A 17,785-nucleotide genomic window follows, 5' to 3' on the forward strand; every position below is an offset into this window, starting at 1 on the left:
TATAGCCCACTCATCGTATCAGCGATGGTTTCAATGGGAGGCTTGTGATGGACGGCTCGCCTCTATCTGCATGAAGAGCTTGATAATATAAGTCAGTGGCAGTTGAGGCTGTTGCTTGATCTTATTATTAGAAAAAACAGGAGACAGGCCACAAAAGGTTGCGGATTCCTTTTCTTTATGTATTTCCTGTGCAATAAAGCTTATCGTTTAAACTTAGAGTATCCAGATCAACGGGATGGGAATCCTCTCGTTTAAAGAAACACAAGTGATTGGGATATATGCGCCGGATTTTGTAAACATCGTGATTGTTAGCATACTAGTACATTATCAGAAATCCGACATGGCCATAATGGTATAATGTGTGAGGGGAATAAGATCGTTTGTGGTTTTTATCTGTAATTTTGTTTTCATCTCTCCTGCTGTTTTAATCTAATTTTTGGGATTTTTTTAATTTATTTTTTGAATTCTTATAATTCTTAATATTTCGTTTTTTACCTATTTGTGTAATGAAATGGTTCCCTCAAAAACATCGTTTATGAAAGCCTCTGACAGGTATTCTGTAAAAGAGAGCAGCGTACATAATATAGGTGGATTAACCGCTATACATTTATACATGTTCACGAAGGGTTAATACCGCACGTATTAAAGTGTAGTCAGGACTGATTGCCCCCACCCTCAGATGATGTCAATACGACGAAACGCGTCAGGGTGGTAGCACACGTTCGCAGCATAGAGGAACTGACAGGAGGGAGGAAGAGACGCACAGCTTTAACCGTGAGCTACTAAGTGGTGACGGCCATTAGCGGCTGATGCTGTTATTTCCCCTGAGACTGTTACTAAGAACTATGCACGTTGAGTGAACCAATGCTTTAAAGAATTAACTTTGTGTGAGTGCAACATTTTTACTTAAATAAATCGTGTTTTTATAAGACAGTATTACGCTATGTTTGTTTTCCGTAATTGCTTCTTTCGGAGATCTTGAATCACCTGGCACTTATGCAGTGGATGGGATCCAGCCGATGAGTAAAATCCGAGAGCCCGTGTAACCAAGCACATCCGACCGTGTATGCAGTGGATGGGATCCAGCTGATGAGTAACATCTGAGAGCCCGTGTAACCAAGCACATCCGACCGTGTATTACCTAGCACAGATGAACCGGATGAAATCGAGCGGATGAGGAGTATTTTCGAAGAGCCTATGTAACCAGGCATATCTGGTAAGAGCATTACTAAGGGGGGGTCACTTCAGTCTTGAGATTGTACCCCAGCAAATTCGGGATCACTGTTTTTTCATGTTAAGGAAGGATTGCATCGTACACTCCTCTTGATTTATACCAGGACATTTTGTTTTAGTTTTAGCCTTTAATTTTATGGTCTGTTGATGGACTGAAATAGATATCCTGTTTCAACTTGTTCCCTGTAACTATCCTACGTACTCAGTACAATTTAGATATATGGACAGTGTTCATGGACAATATTGTGATTGTATGGCTACATTTGGGAAGATAGAAATATTCTTTCCATAGAACAATAGGTTGCACTAGCACAATTTGCATATAATTTCTTTTTTTCTATTGAGTATTATGCGCTGTTTTTTCTACGGGTGAATTGATTTATCCATCCACCTTGCAGATTTTTGTTTAACGTGTGAGGAAACCGATGGGTCCTGTGATCTGCTGCTTCCTCCTCAGTGGACTATCCACCTGAAGAAGCGGTTCACTGCGAAACCGGTAGAGGAAATGTTTCTATACCCCTCTTCAATAGAAATCTTACGGGGCTACCCGTCGGTAGTTTATTAAATTGTGGTGTATATGATTTTAGCAATATGGAAGTTTTGATGGATTTCATTTTTTTGCCCTTATTAAATCATATGTAATTTTTTTAATAAAGTCTTCTATGAATTATTTATTTAGTGCCGCAATAGTCCCCTTAACAAACATTTTTGGGTGTGGAAGGGAGCAGCCTCAGCAACTGCCCCGATATCCTTAGGCCGCGTACACACGCGCGGACTGTTGGCCCAACTTTGTCCGTCCAACAGTTTGAGCGAACAGTCCGCTCAAACTTAGCATGGACGGACATGGCCACACACGACGGACGAACAGTTTGCTGAAACCGTGCGCGATGACGTGAACGGCACGTACGACGGGACGAAAAATACGACGTCCTATACACTGCAATGCAACCTTCCGACGTGGAAATCCTTTCTGAGCATGCGCGAGACTTAGTTGGCCGAACAAGCCTACACACGAGCGAACAGTCCGCTGAAACCTTGTTTCAGCGGACAGTTTTTCGGAATTTCCGTAAGACCTTGTTCGGCCAACTGTCCGCTGAAACTGTCCGCTGAAGCCCCACACACGAGCGGACTGTCCGCCCAAACACTGTTCAGCGGACAAGGTTGGGCCAACAGTCCGCGCGTGTGTACGCGGCCTTAGAATTCCCAATTCTTGACATTCATATATATATTATTGACCCTGAGTGTTCAGCTGCTTGTATTTTAATATTATTTTCATTTGCGCTGATTGATTGATTACCTTTCAGTCTTATATTTGAGTGCCGCACTTTGTACTTTGCCCTAATGACTTTTTGAATGCGCCTACATATCTGTACATTTGCCCATTCTTTTTTTCCTTTAAGCTGTAACAAGCAGGCCCAGCTTTACTATATATTTGTCCGGATTTCACATTGTAGCATTAAAAAGCCGTTTACAATATTTGTTCACTGTGCTTTTGTCTTTGATCTCGATGTCTGTATACATTGAGATAATAAAAGAGTTCTCATTCTTCCTGTCTGACAGGTTTGGAGATGGGTACACAATTGTAGTACGGATAGGAGGTTCAAATCCAGACCTAAAACCTGTGGAGGATTTCTTCAGCCATGCCTTCCCAGGGAGCATGTTAAAGGAAAAACATCGAGGAATGCTGCAGTACCAACTGCGGTCCTCACACTCTTCCTTGGCTAGGATCTTCAGCATTCTCTCCAAGAACAAGAAAAAACTTCACATTGAAGATTATTCAGTCTCTCAGACCACTCTTGACCAAGTGAGTATCTATGTGTGTAATACTGTGTTTGTATATATTTTTCTCTCTCTCTCTCTCTCTCTCTCTCTCTCTCTCTCTCTCTCTCTCTCTCTCTCTCTCTCTCTCTCTCTCTCTCTCTCTCTCTCTCTCTCTCTCTCTCTCTATATATATATATATATATATATATATATATATATATATATATATATATATATACAGTGGGGATCGAAAGTTTGGGCACCCCAGGTAAAAAATGTGTATTCATGTGCATAACGAAGCCAAAGAAAGATGGAAAAATCTCCAAATGGCATCAAATTACAGATTAGACATTCTTATATGTAAAAAAAAAGTTCGATTTTATTTCCATCATTTACACTTTCAAAATGACAGAAAACAAAAAAATGGCATCTGCAAAAGTTTGGGCACCCTGCAGAATTTATAGCATGCACTGCCCCCTTTGCAAAGCTGAGACCTGCCAGTGTCATGGATTGTTTTCAATCATCGTCTGGGAAGACCAGGTGATGTCAATCTCAAAGGTTTTAAATGGCCAGACTCATTTGACCTTGCCCCAACAATCAGCACCATGGGTTCTTCTAAGCAGTTGTCTAGAAAACTGAAACTGAAAATAGTTGACGCTCACAAAGCTGGAGAAGGCTATAAGAAGATAGCAAAGTGTTTTCAGATGTCAATATCCTCTGTTGGGAATGTAATTAAGAAATGACAGTCATCAGGACAAGTGGAAGTTAAAGCAATATCTGGAAGACCAAGAAAAATATCAGACAGAACAGCTCGCAGGATTGTGAGAAAAGCAATTCAAAACCCACGTTTGACTGCACGATCCCTCCAGAAAGATCTGGCAGACTCTGGAGTTGTGGTACACTATTCCACTATAAAGAGATACTTGTACAAATATGGTCTTCATGGAAGAGTCATCAGAAGAAAACCTCTTCTACGTCCTCACCACAAAAATCAGCGTTTGAACCTTGCAAACATATAGACAAGCCTGAGGCATTTTGGAAACAAGTTCTGTGGACCGATGAGGTTAAAATAGAACTTTTTGGCCGGAATGAGCAAAGGTACGTTTGGAGAAGAAAGGGCACAGAATTTAATGAAAAGAACCTCTGTTCAACTGTTAAGCATGGGGGTGGATCAATCATGCTTTGGGGTTGTATTGCAGCCAGTGGCACAGGGAACATTTCACGAGTAGAAGGAAAAATGGATTCAATAAAATTTCTGCAAATTTTGGATGGTAACTTGATGCCATCTGTGAAAAAGCTGAAGTTAAAGAGAGGATGGCTTCTACAAATGGATAATGATCCTAAACACACCCCTAATCCACGGGGGATTACATCAAGAGGCGTAAACTGAAGGTTTTGCCATGGCCTTCACAATCTCCTGACCTCAACATTATTGAAAATCTATGGATAGACCTTAAAAGAGCAGTGCGTGACAGACAGCCCAGAAATCTCAAAGAACTGGAACACTTTTGTAAGGAAGAATGGACAAAGATACCTCAAACAAGAATTGAAAGACTCTTGGCTGGCTACAAAAAGCGTTTACAAGCTGTGATATTTGCCAAAGGGCAAAGGTACAAGACATTAACTCTGCAGGGCGCCCAAACTTTTGCAGACGCCATTTTTTGGTTTTCTGTAATTTTGAAAGTGTAAATGATGGAAATAAAATCTAACTTTTTTTGACATATTATAAGAATGTCTAATCTGTAATTTGATGCCATTTGGAGATTTTTCCATCTTTCCTTGGCTTCGTTATGCACATTAATACACATTTTTACCTGGGGTGCCCAAACTTTCGATCCCCACTGTGTGTGTGTGTGTGTGTGTGTATATATATATATATATATATATAGATATAGATATAGATAGATATAGATAGATAGATAGATAGATAGATAGATAGATAGATAGATATATTGGTGAAAGGGGATTATTAAATGATGTCATACCATCAATCGGGTAATTGAAAGTCTTTCTGCATGAACAAGCTAATTCTTTTGTCTCTGGCCCACTGCAGTCTGTTACTATCTTGTACAATGTCCTAGCCCAGGCTGTTAGTTATCTCTAACTGACTGGCGCCACCTAGTGTACCTATTACAATTTTCACCAAAATGCAGTGCAGTGCTTTTACATATCAAACAGCATTGTTCACAAATAAGATTTATAAAAGGAAAGTGAGTACCGCTTTACTACCCTTCTTTCAAACATTTAAATATTTACAGTATATAGATGTGAAGGGTGTAATGTTATTGGTTCACATGCCTGTGGAAGACAAGTGATCAGACAGATTAAAGTAGAATGAGGCTCTAGGCAAAGTAAAGGCTTTGCATCCCTTTAACATTATGCACTGCACTACACTTCAGGACTCTGGACGTTGATTTTCCCGTTGAATGGCAGTGCAAACACTATTGATGACTTCCTCTGATACATGCGGTTGTCCAGGACTTTTACATTTCAACAAACAGCCCATAGTTTCAAGTTTTTTTATGCCAATCATAGATAGATTTTCTGGTTGGAGGTTCTTTTCTGAATCGTGATCGAAAATGCTGTTGTGCTGGAAACTGTATACTTCTACTTCTTGCACAGTGACTGTCCAGTCAAATTCAGTCACTGTTCGAGTATTCAGACAGCTGCAGGCAAGGAGGATTCCTTCAATTATGCTGTTTAGCTTGGATGAAAGGGGAATCAATTGATTTTGCCTCATTCACCCTGGGTTCACGCTATTGCCATGAGGGAACCAGCGCGATTCCAGTGTCCGTTCCCACATCACATATTCCTCTGCAGGCAGTTCACACTGCCCTCTACGAACCACTGCGGGTGTCAAGACAAAGTTAATGACACCCCAGTTTACAGAACGCAGTGCGAACTGTAAACTCAGACAGGAATTGGATCGCATGGGTGTGAACACCTATGCGGTCCAATTCCAGTGTGGGGGGAAAAAAAGGTTCCTGCACTTCTTTTTTTTTTTTTTGTGCAAATCAGAATGCAAGTTCAGCCATACAGCTGTATGGCTGAATTCGCATCGCACAGACATCACATGTAATCTGCACAGCAATGCGGGTGCGAATCACATGGGATGTCTGTGTTTGCATATGTGTGAACCCAGGCTCAAAGTAGAAGTTCAGCCTAACACTAAAATCTCTACATCTACAGACATCCACAATCTAACACTAACCTATCTAACCCTGTAAAGGTAAAATGGCTTTATATACCTTTTTTGAAGCCGATCCGATCCATTCTCCAGCGGTGGAAGCTCTGCAGAGGACACAGCCAACAACGACTGTGAAATTGATGGGACGTCACCCATAGACTTAATATGGGGCTTCCATTGTCGGATGTGTCCTCTGCACCCACCTCCACAGCGAAGCTGCAGCTGACAACTCAGCATGGGATTGGGTTGGCTTGCCTTCAGAAAAGGTAGGTATACTGATTTCTACTTTACATGGTTAGATAGGTTAGTATTAGATCATGCATGTCTGTAGATGCAGAGATTTTAGTGTTAGGGTGGACTTTTACTTTAACCCACAGGGCTGAATGAGAAAAATCTTGCTGTTGTGGCTAGCCTTTAGACTAAGTACTTACAGATAGAAAAGTCAACAGATTACATAACAACTCAGTGAGAGGTTTATGAAGGAAATGTATAGTAATTTCAGTATTTTAGTTATCCATATAATTAGCATGGCGTACATGTTCCTATCTATGTGTGTTGTATTATTATACAGGATTTATATAGCGGCAACAGTTTGTGCAACGCTTTAAAATGTAGGGAGACACTACACCAACAGTACAATTCAAAACATGAGGGTTAGAGGAGCCCTGCTCTTGTGAGCTTACAATCTAAGAGGGAGGGGCTGGTGAAACAAAAGGTAGGGACTGTGAGTGATGAACTGATGAGGGGAGTAGAAGATTCGGTTGTTAGCTGGAGGCAGGATAGGCCACCCTGAAGAGATGAGTTTTCAGTGATCGCTAAAAGTGGACAGAGTAGGAGATAGCTGGACAGATTGGGCTACTGAGTTCCAGAGGATTTGAGAGGCTCTAGAGAAGTCCTGGAGAGGACCATGGGAGGAGGAGACAAGGGAGCTAGAGAGTAGGTGGTATTGGGAAAAGCAGAGAGAATGGTTTGGGTATATGGATATACATAAGCCATATTAGTTCATTATATAAATACACAGGCTCAGCTTTCTACTATGCAGTGCTAAATAGTGGTTGTGGTTGTCTGTACTGCTCTTCTTCACAATAGAAGTCTGCCAGTCGCCCGCCACATTAAAAACAATGCACTCCGTGTGTGGCTGTTGTGAAACTAAGACAGGGAAATTCCACTGTAACACTGAGTCCCTCTAATGCAGCTTTTTTCAACTAGGGTGCCTTCGGGTTTCTTCAGGGGTGCCTTGGCAAAATACATAAAAACTGCCCAAACGTATACAAGCCAGCGGGTCAATCAAGCCTGCCTTTTAGTTACACAAAGCCGCAGGTTTTGGTTCCGCACCATTACAACTTTCTAGCCACCGGCGCCCTATCAACCAATGATGTCATTGGTTGATAAGGAGGACATCAGGTGCCTGCACAGCATTCTTGTTCGCCCCTCTGGGGTCACATTAGCTGAATGAGGGGAAGAAACTGAGAAGAGAAATGTTGGAATACTAGTCAGTATCAGTGTTCAAAGGTGTATTTGCTTCAGAAGAATAAATAACTAACGTTGGGTGTTCTATGTGCATGTTGCTGGGTTATGTTTAGTCCATAGTTTTAATTTTTCTATCATTTAGAATGGTGTGCACAATTTTAAAAGGTGCCTTGATTGATAAAATGTTGAGAAACATTGCTCTAATGAATAGTCTACACATTTCTACATTTAATAACGTAACAAAATAATGTTAAAATATAAAAATGGAACACAATAACACAGCAATAGGAACTCAAAATATCTGTTCACTGAAAGCATACTTTGAATAAAATGTGTTAAAAAATAGGATGTTCCCTAATTGCAAAGTAACATGGACTATTTGTATTTTTTTTTTCTCCAGGTGTTTGTTAATTTTGCCAAGGACCAAAGTGATGATGATCATTTGAAGGACTTGTCATTGCACAAAAACCAGACTGTTGTAGATATGTCTGTCCTGACATCATTTCTTCAGGATGAGAAGGTTAAAGAAAGCTACGTGTGACAAGTCAAACTGGAAAAGTACAGAGGATTTTCATGAAAAGCCTCCCTTGGTCAGGTCATGGAAAGTGAAGAGGTCAGGCCACTAACACCTGAGCACTGAGGGAGGCATCATAAACTGGACTACAGAGCTACCACTCAATGCAATGCAAATCAATGCAATGACAAACACAATTCCAGAACAGAGGCAGTGCCTCTTGTGTTGCCTTGTTGTACTGTACAAGTAGAAGACTTGAACTTAGAGGCCAACAGTATGACGATGTGAATCTGTAATGTTGCACCCACTGGATCCTGCCCAAAAGTGGGGTTGCTACAACAGCTACAGTGTACATTTTATATGTCTACCATGTTCTGTTCCAGGACGGCAACAATCTTACCACTGACAAATCTTGACCAGTTACTATTTATTACTGTATGGGGCTTTGATATGCGTCAGGAGAACCAAACTTGGTCTGTTCGGAAGGACTAGCTCTAATATTGGGGATATGTGTGTGGGCTTCAGGAGATGTGTTGTCACCACTGAGGCTGCCCTGTGTATTTTTTTTATATCTGCTTTATAGCACAGTCCACAATAGAGACTCCTACTAGAGAAGCCATTATCAGCATTTCAGATCAGGCCAGTGTGAAATCCTAATAGAAAGGCTGACTGCATCCAGTATTTGTAATTTATTTAAATTATCTAGAGTTTACTATATTCTCATTAATAAATGTTAGTAAATCAAAAAACATGAGCCACAACGTATCGTGTGTGGATGCAGACCACAATATACTTTTTCTTAATTTTTTTTATACTGCTTTAGATCCATGTTTTCTAAAGTTGTTTTTTGTTCTGTAGCATTGTTACAGGTGTTTTTTGTTGTTATTTTGACATTTTACTAATGTCTTTAGGGCTTTTTTTAAATTTTAGAACTTCAAGTAATATATTTTTCTTTTATTTTGATCATGACTTCTATTTTTCTTTAGGATATTTGTGATCATGTGCAATTACGTGCATGTGACATGTTCTTCCTTTTATATAAAAAAAAAAACTAGATGCACTCTTTTTGGTACTCCAGTGCATTTTTATCAACAAGCTAAGCATTTGAAATAATAGTCTTTCCATGCGTGAAACTTGGATATAAGTGCAGTAAGGAAGATAAGCTTAGTACCCAAAGTATACATCTCAGCCCCAGTCATTTTACATATTTACATGCTTATGTTCTTAATGGATTGTGTTTCCGTTTTGTCTATATGCTACAAATAGTCATATTTCATCCTCAGCAAATCTAAATTGACAGTCAAATAGTCAGCATGTACATGGGATTATATAATAGGGCAATGGATAGAGCAGTTATATTTTGGGCAAGATGCGGTAACTGTGCAGCCAATCAAATTTCAGTTTTCCGTAGTTAGATTGGTGAAAGATGAATTCTGAATGATTGCTGTGGGTTATATCACATCACTTATTTGCCTTAAAGTAGACCTAACTTAAAATCTGAGCCTGCTTTGAACAATTAGGGAGGTGTTAGGGTGGGTGGTTGGTTGTGTAAAACTGAGTTTTACCTGTCTTGCTTAACAAGGAGCCCTATTGGCACGCTTTGTGTCACATGACCTGGTGCTTTGGCGGCCATAAACAGAGGTGCTGACATCAGGAGTGTCTAGTGTAAAGAGAACAAAGGCCCTCAGTGCCCATGATGCAGGCAATGTAACCTAATGTTAGGTTTAGTTTACACGACCTGGCAATGGAGCCCTCCCTCAACTTCCAAAATGCCTCGCTTGTTGTTTTGAATTTTAGCTAAGACCTTGTGTATTGCTAATACAAGTCTATGTGTAACAGCCTATATGAAAGCCAACCTTTAAAGCAGGGTTTCTCAACCATGCTTCCATGAAACCTAAGGGTTCCTGCAGAGGTTGTTAGGGGTTCCCTTCGCAATGATCAATTTCTGCCTCTTGGATAAGTTCCCACTGACACCATTGGTCTTTTTAGCTATCTGTAAGGGGATAATGCTTCCCAATGACCATAAGTGTAATGAGAATTCTTTCTACTGACCATCAACCTAATGTACCAAGAGTTGTAGATATAGTAATTTTTAGCAGGGGTTCCCTGAGTCTGGAAAGTTATTTCAAGGGTTCCAAGTGTTAAAAAAAGGTTTAGTGCAACGCACAACTCCATTCATAACGTTACAGTGTTTTTTCTTTGATGTTACAGCCTACACGCAAGCAGAAATGTCTAATTTTCAGCCATCATGTTGTCTTTGTTAATCTTGCAGTGTTTAGGGCTGATTTGCTTAGTTAATTTGATCAGTGTTTCGGGGTAACTATTCTAGAAGAAGAAAAACTCTTGTCTATCCTATTAACTACATATTCCCCATCATAGACCATCGATCAGTACATCGCCTTACAAATGCCATGGCTTACCCGGCACAGGGGAAATTTTGGTTCTTCTGTGAGCTGAAGGGCCAGTGGAGCTGCTCCTGCACAGCAGCGCAAGTGCAATGGTGGAAGAGTGAGATGCATGATCTGTATTGGGACATATGACCTATGTATTGCAGATAATGGGTGGTAACCTTAGATTATCTAAAAGTATACTCATTAGTTAATCCTTTAGGGGGGGGCAATATATTAGTGAAATCTGTTCAAATCTGAATGGTCTGATCCCGAACAAAGCTACCTTCATTTTACATGTTCATCCACTATACAGATTCTGGGTTACCTCTGTTCATGATTAGACATCAGGAGAACTTTCCAAGCAGCCACAGTCTTGCTTCATACAAATGGAGCCATTGTTAAGACAATCTTGATTTACTTGCAGCCATCTTTAATTCTGGTTTGAATGGGACAATATTACCTCACTAGCTACTGAGCTAGGTTGAAATAAGAATGAAGGTGACACTGGCAGGTTACTGTCACCCAAGTTAACAGCCAACAACCGGCAACGTTGGAAGGAAGACCATTTGGTTTTGCTTTTATTGTCAAATAAAGTTAAGTACTAGAACAAGTTTAATGTACTTATCAATGCAATTGTTTTTTTTTTTACCTCAGTCTATGCAAGAAGCATTATGAAGCCCTGCACCTTATGTTTCACAGGGAAAAGTTGATTTTCTTGTTTTTTAAGCAATGCCTTACCAGTTACCGTTATTGCTGGATGATAAGGACAGGTTATCAAGATTATCTAAAGTAATCAGTGGCAATTTTCATGTGCCTAAATTATGCCAAGGGTGCAGTGCCAAGTTATCGATATTTCTACCATAATGATCCACTGTAGCAGAATATTGATAGCATATTGTTACACTCATATTAGTGCCACACTTGAACCATGCTGACACTGGTTGTGTTGCATACATCATCAGAGAACAGCATTCTGGTGAGAGCAGAACTTCAGACAAAAACATAACTCTATATATATATAATATATATATATATATATATATAATTTAGTATGTGTGTGTATGTATATATATATATATATATATATATATGTGTATATATATATATATATATATATAATAGAGGATGGGCTTTTATATTTGCCTTCAGTTCTGCTTTGTGATTTCTTCCAGACAAATGCTTCAATGATGTTATGCCATAGCTAGGTTTGCCATACACTGACCACACAATGACTGATTTATTAAAGGAATTAAGCACATTCACTTTGCAAAGTGAATTTTTAGCTTAGAGAATGGGGTGAAAACCTGCTAACTTCTATTGGCCAATCATGTGCAAGTAAAAATACAGTTTTTTTTCTTTCCTTGCACATGGTTGGGTATTCTTTGCAAAGTGTAGCTAAGGGAAAATTCTCTTGCAAAGTAAAAAATTAATTCTGCAGAGTGAACATGCTTTTCTCCTTTAGTAGGTCCTCCACAATGAATGGTAGGTTAAACGCACAATTCTTACTTTTTTTTGTTTTTAGGATGCTTATTTATACCTGGTCACCACTTGACTCCTATTCATTGTATAGTCATCATGGAATAACTGTGGTAATGTGTATGTCCGTTTTTATCTCAAGGTCTAAAAAGTCTCCAGCTTTTTTTTTTAACACATCATGGTAGGTGGGTAATCACAACGCTTAAAATGGCCCATTGTGTAAATTAACTTTCTTTCCTACTAATCCAAAACAAATAAGTCAGACTCCATGTGCCACTAAGTCCATTTTTTTCCTGTATGTATTATAAATGGTCTGGGAGCTTTTCCTGCTTCTGGAACGTGGCTCCCATTGAGAAACATTTCTTCTACGTGACGTGATGTTTTGCATACATTGTTTCACTATTTGGTCCTTCATTCCAAGCACTTTAAGCTGTCTTTAATGGGATCTATTTTTGCACTGGAATACCCATTAATGTTGCATAAAACAGAAAAGAAATAAAAGGTTTTACAGTATATTAGATTATAAGTTTAATACTTCAGTTGAAATTTCCATAACTGAAAAAACTATTTGTATTGTTAATAACTGTTTAAGTATTAAAAAATTGTTTAGATATAGATCTATGTTAATTGCCTTGTAATAAGTCAAATAAAAAAAAATCTGTGACAAGATTGATTTTTTTATTTTCAACACTTAATTTAATAAAGTTAGACTCAGAGTTTCTTTATGGAGCTAAATAGGTTTAAACATCTTTTTTTGCTGACTTTTATAAAATCAGGTAACCTTGTACCTTAAAGTGGTTGTAAACCCTTCCATATATCCAGTGAAGTGACTGGCCTCAGGTGTTACATAGAGATGAAAAAAATACTCCTACGTAAGTTGTACATGTTTATCTGCAGCCCTCTACTTGGCATCCATTCAAAGTACTGAATTGTAAAGCTTGTCTGAGTATTCAGAAAAAATAGGAGCGGAGAGTTGAAGTTACACACTGCAGAGAGCAGAGGAGAGTTCTGAGAGCTGAATGGAGGGAAGGGATACAGCCAACAGGAACAGAGCTGAGGCTGTCACTCTTTCAAAGCGCCCTTTTTTGTCACCATTTTTGTCTTGGGGTCAAGAAAACAGAAGTGACTCATACTGATAGCAGATAAGTGATGCAGTAGACAGAAATGACACTTAATGCTTTTAATTGAGACAAGTGCACACTATAGTGATATATACTTTTTTCATATTTCATGTCTGAGGTTTACAGCCACTTACAAGTTTAAAGGTAATAAGAGTAATTTACCAACCCAGACAATTCCAGAGCTGTTCTCCATGATTTTTTTTTTTTAAAGCTGTGCTTTGACTGAAGTGCCTGAAAATCCACATGGTAGGATCCCGGAGAACCTAACCTCAGGGATTACCCACATAATATTATATATATATATATATATATATATATATATATACACAGTTGTGCTCATAAGTTTACATACCCTTGCAGCATTTATGATTTCTTGGCCATTTTTCAGAGAATATGAATGATAACACAAACATTTCTTTCACTCATGGTTAGTGTTTGGCTGAAGCCATTTATTATCAATAAACTGTGTTTACTCTTTTTAAATCATAATCACAACAGAAACTAGCCAAATGACCCTGAGCAAAAGTTTACATACCCCAGTTCTTAATACTCTGTATTGCCCCCTTTAACATCAATGAGAGCTTGAAGTCTTTTGCGGTATTTGTGGATGAGGTTCTTTATCTTCTCAGATGGTAAAGCTGCCTATTCCTCTTGGCAAAAAGCCTCCAGTTCCTGTAAATTCTTGGGCTGTCTTGCATGAACTGCACGTTTGAGATCTCCCCAGAGATCAATGGTTCAATGATATTAAGGTCAGGAGACGGAAATAGCCACTCCAGAACCTTCACTTTATTCTGCTGTAGCCAATGACAGGTCGACTTGGCTTTGTGTTTTGGATCATTGTCATGTTGGATGTTCAAGTACATCCCATGTGCAGCTTCCTGGCTGATGAATGCAAATGTTACTCCAGTATTTTTTGATAATATACCGCATTCATCTTGCCATCAATTTTGACCAAATTTCCTGTGCCTCTGTAGCTCACACATCCCCAAAACATCAGTGACCCACCTCCGTGTTTCACAGTAGGAATGGTTTACCTTTCATCATAGGCCTTGTTGACTCCTCTCCAAATTAAACATTTATGGTTGTGGCCAAAAAGCAAAATTTTGGTCTCATGGATGAGAGATGCAAGGGTCTGTCAGGAGTTCACAAACTATTAACCTTTTATATACACACTAATTACAAGCATATCACAGGTGAGGATGGTTACCTTTAATTGCCATTCAAACCCCTTTGTGTCAACTTGTGTGCATGTTATCAGGTCAAAATCACCAGGGTATGTAAACTTTTGATCAGGGTCATTTGGGTAGTTTCTGTTGCCATTATGATTTAAAAAGAGTAAACACAGTTCATTGATAATAAATTGCTACAGGCAAACACTAACCAAGAGTGAAAGAAAAGTTTTTGTGTTATCACTCATATTCTCTGAAAATGGCCAAGAAATCATAAATTCTGCCAGGGTATGTAAACTTACGAGCACAACTGTGTGTGTGTGTGATCTCACACTATTGTCAAAAGTATTGGGGTGCCTGCCTTTACACACACATAAACTTTAATGACATCCCAGTCTTCAGCCCCATACACGCTCAGATTTTATGCTGATTTTTGTCTTCAGATTTAACAAAACCATGTAGTGCAAGGGCCTAGCTCATATATGGTTTTGGTAAATCTGAAGACAAAAATCATCAGAAAATCTGATAGTGTATATGGGGCTTTAGTCTGTAGGGTTCAATATTGAGTTGCCCACCAGCAGCTATAACAGCTTCAACTCTTCTTGGAAGACTGTCCACAATGTTTAGGAGTGTGTCTATGGGAATGTTTGACCATTCTTCCAGAAGTGCATTTGTGAGGCCAGGCATTGATGTTGGACAAGAAGGCCTGGCTCGCAGTCTGCGCACTGAATTCATCTTAAAGGTATTCTATCGGGTTGAAGTCAGGATTCTGTGCAGGCCACTCAAGTTCCTCCACTCCAAACTCGCTCATCCATGACATCAATGCAAATCATTTGTTGGTCTTATTTAACGACTCACACATCTCATGTAATGTTTCAGGATGAAAACTGAAATAACATGTTTATTTTCTTAAAAAAACATCATTATTACTTATCGATGGGACACCTGAGCCTGGGAAAATGTACACAACCAACTCTGTGACAGTAAGAACTAAACGCCTTTAAAAAAAAAATTAAAAAATTGGATAGAGTAGAAAGGGAGGGTTATAATTATGACCCTATGTCCCTTTTTTTGCCAAAGGGGAGATTTCCTTTCACTTCCTGTCCCATAGCCAAAACAGGAAGTGAGCAGAGATCTGTCGGGAGTGAGGGAATCCCTGGTTGTTACCAAGACTAGTATCCCTATTGGAAGATTTCCCCTCTACTCTTATATTCTGGTGACAACCCACCATTTCAGATTTTCATTCACTTTGGGTGATAATGGTCACCAGGACAAAGACTGAGGGTTATTCTCCCTAACAGGGGACACAGACAGCAACCAAAAAACCTGACTGAAGGTCTAATCCATCTCCACTCCATCCAAAACTGAAAACAAAAACGTTTTGTCTTTAGTTATACTTTAACTTCACAAAGATTATACAGACTGCATACAACTAGCTCTTGTCGGCCTGATTTATTACACACCCTGCATGGAGATATCTAGGACCAAAATATATATAAACAATATTAAATGTCAAAAGTAGGTTCATCATATGCATCCAATTCACTATTCACCGGTCAAAAGTACTAGTGGTAACTGCATTTGCAGTGATAATGCAAATCCCACTACTTCAGGAAAGATTACTTAAGTACAATATTTTTGACTTTTCTGTTATCAGTAAATCAAATATTAAGCACTATTATGTTGTGCTCTACCTTTGGATTTATTACAGTATAACCATCCAACCTAGCCACATCCGTAGATGAATTCTATAGCTGTGGTTACAGAAAGCTAATGCCAAGCTACCATTTTGTTTTTATATGTATTACTGTGACCTGGTGAGGTATATTCATGCACAGGACTGGCTGGGTTATGCATGCTGCAAGAACATTGTAATTTTGAAGTTTGATAAAGAATGAGGCAATTTAGACTTTGAGGCCAGATACACACCACTTTGTGGTGCATTTTTGCCACAAGGCAGCCCGTTCATTTTTAATAGACTGCCAATGAAACACAACAGACTTTTTATTGTACCTACATTTTATTTTTTTACAGCATGCCACAAGGCACACATTTGCACATTGCAAAATTGCATGTTCAATAACATCCAGGTCCATCATGCATTGGGATGCAACTAAAAATGAATTGTAAGGCGGGGAGGATGGCTGTGTCCAAGGTGAAGCAGGACATGCCCTCTCCAGGAGGAATACGGCTCTGTGGGGCTTTAGCGGTTATACTATGTTTGCTATGGTGTTTGGACTTTGGAGCATTGGCAAGTGGAATAGAGAAAGGAGGCGACTATACATTGAAGAGCTAGAGTCTCAAATTGTACGGATGCCTTTAATCTAGTCAGAAGCTGATAGGAGGGTGATACGGTCTTTATGAAAAAATTTGGAAGAGGAGGCCATTATCATTAAAGATATCCCAGGCTGGAAGGTTGGAGAATCTGTTTTGCATACAGCCCGCTGGGTGCCCCTTATTTTAGATGAGCTGTACATCCTGCGCTCTGAGGAAGATTTTGATAATGAAAAACATGGTTTCAGGTGGTATGTTTGAACCCCCTCCATCTTGACTGCAGTTGTAAAAATGAATTGTACCACAGCACAGTTCACTACAGGTGCATCTCATAAAATTGGAATATCATCAAAAAGTTCATTTATTTCAGCAATTCAATTCAAAAAGTGAAACTCTTATATTTTATATAGATGCGTTACATACAGAGTGATATTTTTCAAGCATTTCTTTCTTTTCATTTTGATGATTATGGCTTACAGCTTGTAAAAACCCCAAAATGCAGCATCTTAGATAACTAGATTACATAAGACCAACAAGAAAAAGGATTTTTAATACAGAAATGTTGGCTTACTGAAAAGCATGTCCATGCAGTGGCGTAGCGTGGGTTGTCAGCACCCGGGGCAAGGCAAGCAATTTGCGCCCCCTAACCTGCGGACTTTTAGCACTCCCCAAGTTCCTTCAAATACAATAGTACTGACCTACCTGATTCCTATAATGACCACTACACTAACCTACTTTATTTCAACACTGACCAACCTGATTTCCTTTACTGACCATTACACACTACACTGACCACTACACTACACTGAAAACTACGCTACACTGACCACTACACTATACTGTCCACTAGGGATGAGCTCTGGTGTGTTCACACGCTCCACGTGCAGAGCCCGCCAGGAAGTCGGCACAGCGCTGATCACAGGCAGTGAGACAAATTTCCCCCGATGCATGGCTGCAGAGATCGGGCAATGTCTCATTGCCTGTGATTAGCGCAGTGCTGCACCGACTTCCTGGCGGGCTCTGCACGTGGTGCGTGTGAACACGCCAGAGCTCATCCTTACTGTCCACTACACTGACCACTATACTACACTGGCCATTACACTGACCACTATACTATACTGACCTGCCTATCAGCCTGTGGCACTGTTGAGGTGTTATGGAAGCCGAGGTTGCTTTGATAGCGGGCTTCA

The 17,785-nt window shown here is 39.5% G+C and overlaps 1 protein-coding gene across 4 annotated transcripts in view; it reads left to right on the plus strand.

The window, feature by feature from the left end:
* The window catches only part of ABCA1 (ATP binding cassette subfamily A member 1), a 151,150-nt gene extending 138,452 nt beyond the window's left edge, over nucleotides 1-12,698 (plus strand). For all 4 annotated transcript variants that reach the window (XM_077475186.1, XM_077475187.1, XM_077475189.1 and 1 more), the window contains 2 exons: nucleotides 2,794-3,037; nucleotides 8,052-12,698. In XM_077475186.1, the coding sequence (XP_077331312.1) occupies nucleotides 2,794-3,037; nucleotides 8,052-8,192 (385 nt within the window). In that variant the 3' untranslated portion in view covers nucleotides 8,193-12,698. The remainder of the gene's footprint in view (nucleotides 1-2,793; nucleotides 3,038-8,051) is intronic.
* The last annotated feature ends 5,087 nt before the right edge of the window (nucleotides 12,699-17,785 follow it).

This window comes from Lithobates pipiens, unplaced genomic scaffold, assembly GCF_037356315.1.
Source record: "Lithobates pipiens isolate NorthernLeopardFrog02 unplaced genomic scaffold, aLitPip1_a1.2 Scaffold_13, whole genome shotgun sequence".
NCBI classification, from domain to species: domain Eukaryota; kingdom Metazoa; phylum Chordata; class Amphibia; order Anura; family Ranidae; genus Lithobates; species Lithobates pipiens.